At 44.3% G+C, this 10414-nt stretch overlaps 1 protein-coding gene across 1 annotated transcript; it reads left to right on the plus strand.

The window, feature by feature from the left end:
* Window positions 1-283: 283 nt before the first annotated feature.
* On the plus strand, window positions 284-7884 carry ST8SIA3 (ST8 alpha-N-acetyl-neuraminide alpha-2,8-sialyltransferase 3). Its single transcript, XM_057700283.1, has 4 exons — window positions 284-477; window positions 1903-2022; window positions 4508-5065; window positions 7602-7884. Exons 1-4 carry the CDS (start codon window positions 299-301, stop codon window positions 7882-7884), a joined length of 1140 nt encoding a protein of 379 aa, XP_057556266.1. The 5' UTR covers window positions 284-298.
* The last annotated feature ends 2530 nt before the right edge of the window (window positions 7885-10414 follow it).

A 10414-nucleotide genomic window follows, 5' to 3' on the forward strand; every position in this document is an offset into this window, starting at 1 on the left:
CACGGCGCGCCGCTCCATCGCCACGCCGCCGCGCAGACCCTCCATCTTCCTGCTCAGCCTCCTGGCCCCGCTCGCCCCTGCCCTGGGGGCCCGGCTTCTCTCTGGGGCTCCTGCCCGCCGCTACCCCCGGCGCTCCGCGGCTCCCCTGCCCGGTCCCCCTCCCCCCCCCCCCCGCACATACGCTGACAGGCGCGCGCGAACGCACACACACACACTCACACACACTGACACGCCAGCAAGCTGCTGGCCGCTCAATGGACCGATTTCCCCGCGTTTCCTGATTCCAACCCAGCCCGGGATGAGAAATTGCAAAATGGCCCGGGTCGCCAGTGTGCTGGGGCTGGTCATGCTCAGCGTCGCCCTGCTGATTTTATCGCTCATCAGCTACGTGTCCCTGAAAAAGGAGAACATCTTCACCACTCCCAAGTATGCCAACCCGGGGGCGCCCCGAATGTACATGTTCCACGCGGGATTCCGGTGAGTGCGGGCCTCTGAGCGCCCTCAGGTACCTGGTTTATGGGGGCGGGAGGTCGGGGGGGGGGGTGTTTTGCCTTCTCCGAGACACTTGGGGCAAGATGACTGCGTGGTCCTTCCATCCCTCTCTCTGATTCTTACACCACCACCACCACCCGTTTTTTTTTTTAACCCAAAGCCCCTAAAAGCTGTTGTCCTAATCAAGGTGATGGCATTCTCGTGATCCTCTTCGGCCTCCCTTCCCCCATTTCAAAAATGGGGGGAGAGTTTAAGGGAAATGATGGTGGAGGGAGAGGCCTTGTGTGTATTTGGGGGGGGGGGCATGGAAAGATGGACATGCGTGAGGTGAGTGCCTACCCCACGCCCTGTCCGCAGACTCCACCGCCGGGCTCCCGGCGGTCCGGGGCGCTTTCATGGCGCAGGCGCCGGACTCCTCGTGCGCTCTCGTCCTTTCCGCTCCCCAGCCCCTCACCCCATCAAATGATGCGCGGGGCTATTCTCCTGAAGCCCCTGGGGTATTCGACCTCGATCCTTCCCCCAACCCTCGCCATCGCCCCCCCCACCCCCCGCCCTTTCCGGGATTTCTGCAGTTCCCCCGCCCTCTGCGGGAAGCGCGCCTCCTAAGGGCAGCCTACCCTCGCCCCAGGTCCAAGTCAGCGCCCGGCGCGAGGCTGGACTGAGAAGGCCCCAGGCGAAGCTTGGCGCAGCTCATTGAGAGCCTCTGCCCTAACTGTGCCCCGCTAGGAGCTCTCCCAGCAGAGCCCCTGAGCGGCGGGTGGCAAATACAAACTGCGCCCTGTGGCCCAAGCCAGGCCGGAGGCGCGAAACCTAGAGAAGCCCCACATGGGCAGAGCGGAGTTGGCCAGAGGCCTCCGGGGGGGGGGGGGGTCCCCAGGCAGGGGACAAGGAGGGAAATCAGGCCTAGGCTCAAGAAGGAAGAGGTTCGGGAAGGAGCCACCCCCAGCCTTCCCCGGGGTCTCCGGTTCATCTGCCCTTTCTCCAAAAATCCGTCTGGCGGGACCGCGGGGGCGGCGCGGGTCCCGGGAGCGGCGGCGCGGCCGCTGTCCGCGGTGCTGACGCCCTGGTCCTCCGCGCTCGTCAGCTTCCCGCAGGGCGTGCGGCTCCCGCCCCTGCCCTCCGTGAGACGGCCATTTTATGGTCTCCCGCACCCGGGGGGATGCACCATGGAGACGGATTTGCCTAGTTCTCTTTCTTCCTCCCGGGGGTGTGTGGGGAGCAGAAGGTAGACCAAATAAGAAGGGGCTCTGGGGCGAGATGTAACCCGTGCGTGCGCCAGCCAGCCGCCCCCCACCCCCCATCCCCCATCCCCGATCCCCGCCCCGCTCCCACCGGCTGGGCTTCAATGGCTGCCTCGGCTCCCCAAGCTGAGGCCAGCACTTTTGTCTGTGTGCTCACACTCCTCTCCAGGTCACAGTTTGCGCTGAAGCTTCTAGATCCGTCATTTGTGCCCTTTCCGCATTCTCTGACTCACGAACTCCAAGCCAGACCTAAGTGGACATTTAATCGGACAGCGTTTTTACATCAAAGGTAGGATAGGGGGAAAAGATCCAAAAGGTGTTCTGAATTCTGGAGCTCAAAAACAAAACAAAACGAAATAACACAAAACGACAAAAATCTACCCCCGGCAACCCGAGGTGTATTTGCATTGTCTTCTTGGCCTGACTGCACAAAGGCTGATGAGTGATCCTTTTTTATTTAAATACGTAGTGCCCTCTCAGAAAAAGAAAACATCGAAAAGATTAATTTGAATGGAATTTTAAAAAAAGATATTTCCAGTATCTTCCCTAACTTAAGCTTAATTGAGCACCATGATTTATACTTAACATGTATGGCTAATACTGCCAAAGCCATTTGTTTAAAAAGAAAAAAAAAAGTTAATTACAAAAAGACCACCCAATGCATTTTCATTCTCCCACTGGAAAAAAATTTAAAAAACAAAGTAAAAAAAAAGTATTGTCTCATTAAAACACAAGACACTATACTTCATCCCTAACAAATTACTAGTAAAAATCTCGACCCAAATATATGCAGGTATTTAAGTATGGTTTTGGTTTTTTACTTGTTTGTTCTTATTAAACTTTTATAGCTTTAACAATACTGGAGAAGCTACCCAACATTATTCTTGGTTGTCTTGCAGCAGCTTCATTTATACATGGAGTTTTTGTATATGGGGGGGGGGTCCCTTTTCTTTTTTTCTTTCCTTTCTTTCCTTCTTCCTTTCCTTCTTTTCTTTCTCTTTTTTTCCCATTTCTTTTCCTTTTTTTTTTTTTGAGGTAGGGCAAGAAAGATGGGATTTATAGAAATGTATTTATTCTCCTCAGTGACTTCTGGTCTACTCTTAGCAATCCCAGATAAGTCATTACTCCTCCCTTGGTGGGATTATTATGCTGCTAAATGGAATGTGAGCCATCTAGTGTATTCATTAGGGGTATGAATACTTATTTTACGAATACGTATTTTACCACTCTGTTGAGGGTGTTGTGTTTTGGTCACAGAATTTCTAGTTATCGCACTCTTTTGTTTTAACCTAATGATGGAATTAAAACAAATTCAGGAGCTAGCTATCCATTGGTGTCATGAAAATGTTTACTTGAAAAGTTGACACACAGTCATATGATTATGATTAAAAATTTTAAAACATTGTTTAATTAGAAATTAGTCCATGATAATAATTAATTCTAAAACTCTGAAGATTTTTTTAACTTTTGAGGTTTTAATCAAATATTAATTTTATAGACAGCCCAGAAAATTTTCATGGGTTGAATACATTATACCTTTTCCCGAAACATATTTCTGACTCAGTAAAAATATTCTTCCCACACTAGGCCACGTGACCCAAATAACCAGTTAGAACAATATTTCCTTCTCAAAACTTCCTTCCTTTCAATCCATTTAATAGGTAATCTTTAATTAACTTTCCCAGTATCACTTTAAACTTATTTTACCTTTGTAACAGTTTGTAATGAACACTATTGGTAACTTTGGAAGTTCTGGCTTAAAGCTTTCAGTTCATGTTGCTCTGTATTTTGACAAACGAAGTAATTTTTTAAAAATAAGATTCCAGGTAAAGTGATGATATGCAAAGCATTTAGTTTCATTTCTGCTATTTTTTTAGGCAAAAGATACAGGAGGGCCAATGTGATTTCTTAGAACTGGAGAACCTAGTAGCAGAGTAACACATGACTGGTCTCTCTTACATATTTTAAAAAAATAGCAGACACTTTAAGAGGAGATGCTTAATTTCACTTAATGCTCAACATGAAAGCAACCAGAAATTAGTGCTAAGTATCACCTTTGCCTTGTTTATCCTCTGAATTCTTAGAATATACACACATTTTCAGGATTTACAATAGCTTCTTTTTCTAAGAATTAGGTTTCTTTAACTTAATTGGGTTTCTATATAATCAAGTAGAAAAATATTCCTTTTTCATTATTCAAAGGACATTAATGAGATTATCATCTCATTTCTATTAAATATTCAACTATACCCACTGCTATTACCGTTTTCATATTTTAATAATAGATAGTACCATACTGACTCATATCTATTTGGCTCTTATTTGGACACCAGTGATATTTGATATTCCTTGAACATGGCAGTCCAATAGCAAACAAGTAGTCCCTAGTTACAAACTCTAAGTCACCAATGTTTGTCATTAATGTGAGCTCTTTGGGGCCTGTGTAAATTGTCTCCCTGTATTTTCTGATACAGTTTGGCCTATGCCTCCCCCTTGATCAAATATACTTTTCAGGTAGAGCAGAAAACCAAGGAATTGGCAGCTAAAAACTATAAGTTACAACATTTACAAGCCTCAAAGGATTCCAACCAGAATTTGAGAGACTAGCACATGTCTGTAAATTCTGAAGCAGGTCTCCCTTCCATTATGGATGTATAATCTTTCTTGGGTTCAATGTGCCTACAGTTCTTGTCTGAATGAAATAGCATAAGACGTAAGATGGAAAATCAGTTCTTTTGAATGGGATACATTTAATGAATTTCTTTTTATTTTAGGCAAGAAATTCTTCAGCATGTCGATGTAATAAAAAATTTTTCTTTGACCAAGAATAGTGTTCGGATTGGACAACTGATGCACTATGATTATTCCAGCCATAAATATGTTTTCTCTATTAGCAATAACTTCCGATCACTGCTTCCAGATGTGTCACCCATTGTGAATAAGCATTATAATATTTGTGCTGTGGTTGGAAATAGTGGGATCCTGACAGGGAGCCGGTGTGGACAACAAATAGATAAGTCAGATTTTGTTTTTCGTTGCAATTTCGCCCCTACGGAGGCTTTCCAAAGAGATGTTGGAAGGAAAACCAACCTTACCACCTTCAACCCCAGCATCCTGGAAAAATATTACAACAATCTTTTGACCATTCAGGACCGTAACAACTTTTTTCTCAGTTTAAAAAAGCTCGATGGGGCCATTCTTTGGATCCCTGCATTTTTCTTCCACACTTCAGCAACTGTTACCAGGACATTAGTTGACTTTTTTGTTGAACACAGAGGTCAGTTAAAGGTCCAATTGGCTTGGCCTGGAAATATAATGCAACATGTCAACAGGTGTGTATATTTTATTGCCTTTAACTCATACCCTACCAGATGGCAAATCAATATTGTAATCTCTTGGGGGTGGGAGCTATCTGATTAGTTTGTTGTTGCGGTCAGCTTAGTACCTTAGAACAAACTCACGTTTTGTAATGAATGAACGGATCATTCTAGGTAAGAAGTTCAATCTCCTACACCAGCTGGTAGTCAAGTGTCAAAAAGAGGGACTGCTGTTTCATCAGCTTCGCCTCTCCATTCCCTGTCCCCTTCCTTGGTGGTAAGCCTAACGAGCAGTCATGGAAATCACCACAAATCAATATTTTTCTTTTAATGGATAGCTATGTCCCAATACTGCCAATGACTAAAGCAGACAAATCAAGCAGTTTCTTTAAAGATGCAATTGACTTTAAATGTTCCTTTTTATTTGATATGTGGGTGTTTTTTAGATGTCCAAAATTAGAAAACCACTAGACAAATCAAAATTGTGTAATCTGCTTTTATAATTCGAGATTTTAGTGCCAAAACATGTGAAAAGTATTTTATCAGCTTTGTGATCCCTTATAATTTGAAAGACAGATTTAACCAGGATGCAATATTTTCCTCTAGTCTGTTGAGTCTTAACTCTGGCTGTACCTTAGAATCACTTGGAGAGATTTAAAAAATACTCTTGCCTGGGCTCTAATTCAAGAGATTCTGATGTAATCTGTCTGGTAGGGGATGAGAGAGGCTCAGGCACTTGGTACATCTTAATAACTCCCCAGATGATTCTAATAAGTAGCCAGAATTGGGAGCAGGCATTTATAAAATGCAGGGTATTTTATGAAGCAAGATTCACTGCAGAATTTTCTTCCTTTAAATCATCTGAGGAAATTGCCTCAACTCTAATCTCCCGTATGTGGGCAGCCCCAGTGTCCTAACGTACTGTCCAGATGATACTGCAAGTTAGAGTGCGTTCTGCGAGGTCTGGTAAACCAGGATTCTAAAATTTCTATCACATAGTAGATGGGTACATAGTGGCACATCCTGTAGTCCTCTCAAGTCTTCCAAATTTAAGATCTGTGTAGTTGACCTCTCCTATAAGGAGGAATCACCGTGTAATCATCCGGTATGTATCTAACAGGTAGGGTGAAGCCAGGATTTACAGTCTACACTGGAACTTTTTCTTTGAAAGAAAAAGGGCACTGTTAAGAATTACAACAAAGGTAACAGACCGAAACTGGGGCTGTTCCAGTTTCCCAGGATGTATGGTTACCTTTTTAAGAGGTAATATAGCCCAACTCCTAAGTCTAAAGACGCATCAGCTGAAGTACAAAGAACAAGTTATCTATCCAACATCACTGCCCCAAAGGGGCAGAACCAGAATTAGAAACCAGGCCTCCTGCCAACCTGCCCTGTGGTCTTTTGACCTCATCGCTTTGCTCCCCTCTTGCTCTGTTTAAGTACGGCTGTACCAAAAGAATCATCAGAAGTCATTCTGACTCCTTAGGTAAGAGTATTTAAACAAAGACTGAACTTCTGAATGTCAACTGGAAGGGAACTGTCCGTGTGAAGCCTTCAGGTAGTGAAGAAGGAACTGCATGTGATAGAACCTTCAGGAAGTGGCCTGTGGGGCCCACCTGGTCCCCAGCCTTTCAGCAGGCCCGTGGAATAGCCGTAACAACCACTCAGGCTTGGACCAAACACACGGGTTCAATGAAAACCTGGAGGAAGTACAGTCCATGGAAACCTGCTTCACGAGCAGTGTGATCATGCCTGCACAGCCAGTCATAAACACACACGTTCAGGTGTGTGCGTGGGCGCACACACCCCTCACTCCACAGCAGTCTCAGATATTTGGCAGTTTAGGTGGGAAGGCGTCACATTACTACCTCAATATGGAAGGAACAACAACCATAATTTAGCATTTTCTAAAATTCAGAAAGTGTGTAAATACTTTTCTCAGGCTCTGGCATGCCAGGGAAGGGCTTGGGAGCCCGTGGTTAAGACAAAGGAACAGGGAATGTGATTCTTCTACAAGAGGGTAGAAAAAAAATAAGGCCCCACAATCTTTCCAAACTCAAGAGGAAAGATTTAACCTCTAAGTTTGGGTAAGGAAGTAACAGAGGAGGTCCCCTTAGATTAAACCCCCTCCTCGCTGCTCCCAAGGGCCCTTTATGTGTGAGAAGCATAGCCACTCTCATTGGTGGGCTTTCATGGCATCACCACTGAGTCAGGGACACGACTCTTTGGAGCCGGCTTCAAACGTGTGACTTCTCTAGTAACACACGAGCCTGCGCTCAGAAGGGTTGACATTTGATTTAATACTCTGCTATTGCCCTCTTGAAATGCTCAATAATTTTTGAAATAAGGACCCACATTTTCATTTTGCACTGGGACTCACAAATTATGTAGCTGGTCCTGCCCCGAGGTGTTTTGTGGTCTAAAAGATAGAGTCAAAGCAAGTACTGGTTAAGTTACTTGGATAAATTCGCTTCCCAAACCAGTCAGTGACCCATCTGACCGAAACTTTCAACACTGGCCTCTGAATCCACCTGTACTTATTGTTCCACAGGTACTGGAAAAACAAACATTTGTCACCCAAACGGCTGAGCACAGGTATTCTTATGTACACCCTTGCGTCAGCAATATGTGAAGAGATCCACTTGTATGGATTTTGGCCTTTTGGATTTGACCCCAACACAAGGGAAGATCTTCCATACCATTACTATGACAAAAAAGGAACCAAATTTACCACCAAGTGGCAGGAGTCCCACCAGCTGCCTGCTGAGTTTCAGCTGCTGTACCGAATGCACGGGGAGGGGCTCACCAAGCTGACGCTGTCACGCTGTGCCTAAGAACTCCAAACAGGAAGTGCCAAATGGCTGATTTAAAAGTGCCCCAACTCACCCTGCGTAGTCGTCAGAATAGAACCCTAGACAAGCTCTTATAAAGACTGTCTGCCATTTAAAAGGAAAGATGTCTTCTCTCCCCCTTTTTGCACTGCTCTTTTAAGGGTCTTAGCAGGACAGATGCTTTGAAGCCACACGACTTAAACTTGATTGATAAAGGAATGTTGCGTTTGGAACTATGCTGCTAACGAAATGGTCTGGAGTATTTTCATGTTTGTATTTTAATAATAAACTGCCTCCCATTTTCTATGAGGATTAGAGCTGTAGTTTCTGCAGCTTTGCTCAGATACAGTCCTCATAATCAGAAGCCTCTGGCCAACTTGAGCAGGTTTTCAGGTTTTGCCTGGGTGGGATCAGACTCTTCAAAATGAAAACATAAAAAACTGGTTTGCATATATCACCTCTCTCTCTCTCTCCCCCTCCCGCCCCCCAACTACAACCACTCCCCTGGCCCCACCACCGTGGAGTTTAATATTTTGCTAGGAATCCTATTGAAATAGCTTTGCTTGTATGTCTTGCATCTGTAATTGATATGTTCAAGGCTCTGAGTAACTTTGATATTTCATGACAAACTGAGCAAATCATGATGATTACTTTTATAAGAAATGCCTCTTAGGAAGTTCTCACTAATCCATAGTCATTCTACAGCAGAGCAGTTCCTCTCTGGTGAGAGGCACGTAGTACAGTGCATCCTTCAGTCTCACTAAGAAAGCCTGTGTCGTGGGTGCCACCTCATCTCTTGACATGCGTGCGGTTATGGCAAATCATTTTGTTGCCACATCTGCAGGGCATTCCAGCCTGGGTTTAGTGCCTCCCACAATCCCAACCCAAGCACTGGGCTGGGAATTCTCTCAGAATATAGAGGCAAGCAGTCAGCTTAAGAGCCTGGAACTTATAGAGGAAAAGGAAGAAGAGGAAGGAGAACACTTAGAAGTTGTTATGGATCCCATGTCCCCTAACGTGTTGTAACTATGATCAGGGCCTCTGAGAACCAGCAGGGTTAAAGCAGAGTAGATGCTCTGGGGCTGGCCAGGCCCCCATGTGAATAGCACTGAGTTGAGGTCATCTTGAGTATCACTGTGTCCATTAGCACTGCTCCAGAACTTCAAGACGATTGTAGACACCAGATATTCCCTCTTTCCACTGAAATTGGATTTATACATCTACAAATTAAGCACTTTAAAGGGAAAAGCCACTGTGTAGCAGCAAGATTGGTACTAAATAAACCCCTGGAATTGGAGATTCATAGGCCTGCTGCAGAGGAATTCACTAGCTGTTCTCTTTTCCATTATTTCAGCCTTAGGAGTAGAAATCACCTCACTCCTGTCCCCAGCCTTTTCACTGAGCAGCACTTTGTTCTTCCAGTTCAGCCCAAAGTCTGGCCAAGTTGATGTTAAATTTTAATAAGTTTCTTTCTTCTTTCCAAATGCCAGTCAAGCACATTTATAATACATTTGGGTGGGGTAGCTTGTTCTTTTCCAGAAATCTCATCTAGATTGCTTGTAATGTTACAAATACTGTTTAAAATAATTGCTGTAGTTCAGTAATCAGTTTACTGCCCCTCCTTGAGAAGGTATCATCAGGCCTAAAATCAAACCAAATACAAGAAGGAAAGATGCGGTCATGTTCATGTTCTACCTGGTCCTAAATTATTCTAATTTTTTCCAGAAAGCTAATCAGAGTAGCTTACATAGATCCAGATACTAACGAGTGAAGGAAAAATCATACGGGTTCAAACGTGTTACCTAGTGTTACTGATTGTGATATATCTCACAATGTTGTGGGAACGGCAACCATCCAAATAGACAGGAAGAAACAGGAATAGATGTTTGGAAATGGGAAGCACTGAGCTCGATACTTGAAATAATTAGAAGGGAAGATATTAAAAACATTTTAAAATTCAATGGTATAATTTGATGGGCACCAAAACCACATGCTTATTCCCGATCACTTTAAAGAGGAAAGTACTACAGGTCTCCTGCTGTTCTCTGTTAGGGTCACTGGGAGATGGATAACTGACAGGAGTGTTTAGTTGGCTCTTCCTAAGCACTTTAGTTCATTTGGTTACAGCTAAGTGACATTAATGCCAATATCATAAGGGCCAGATTCTGACTCTGGAGTTTTAGTCCCAATGTGCCCATTAGATTTCAGTAAATATAAATATGTAGACACTTTGAACCAGGCAGGTTAAAAGCACAAAAGACCAGAATCCCTAAAACCAGTTAATTGTTCTATCAGTGGACCATTTAAATTAGACCTCATCAGAATGACAAGTTTGGGGTTTGTTTGTTTTTTTAAGTTCAGGGAGATTTTGTAAATCTCACTACACTCTTGGCTCCATTTTAACCCAGAGTGAGAGGACTCTGCCATCTCCCTACATCGTTTCATTCATCACTTTCCAAAAAACTCAAAATGCTGAGGAAACAGACCTGTCTCCCAGAACTAGAAGGCCTTAGAGACCAGGCTCATCCCCTGT

This window comes from Hippopotamus amphibius, chromosome 11, assembly GCF_030028045.1.
Source record: "Hippopotamus amphibius kiboko isolate mHipAmp2 chromosome 11, mHipAmp2.hap2, whole genome shotgun sequence".
Classification (NCBI taxonomy): Eukaryota; Metazoa; Chordata; class Mammalia; order Artiodactyla; family Hippopotamidae; genus Hippopotamus; species Hippopotamus amphibius.

Excerpts from the sequence above, each read along its gene's own strand:
- ST8SIA3 (XM_057700283.1), top strand. The coding sequence starts at position 299 with ATGAGAAATTGCAAAATGGCCCGGGTCGCCAGTGTGCTGGGGCTGGTC. Across the intron at positions 478-1,902 it reads ATGTTCCACGCGGGATTCCG|GTCACAGTTTGCGCTGAAGC; the intron begins GTGAGTGCGGGC and ends ACTCCTCTCCAG. Across the intron at positions 2,023-4,507 it reads ACAGCGTTTTTACATCAAAG|GCAAGAAATTCTTCAGCATG; the intron begins GTAGGATAGGGG and ends TTTTTATTTTAG.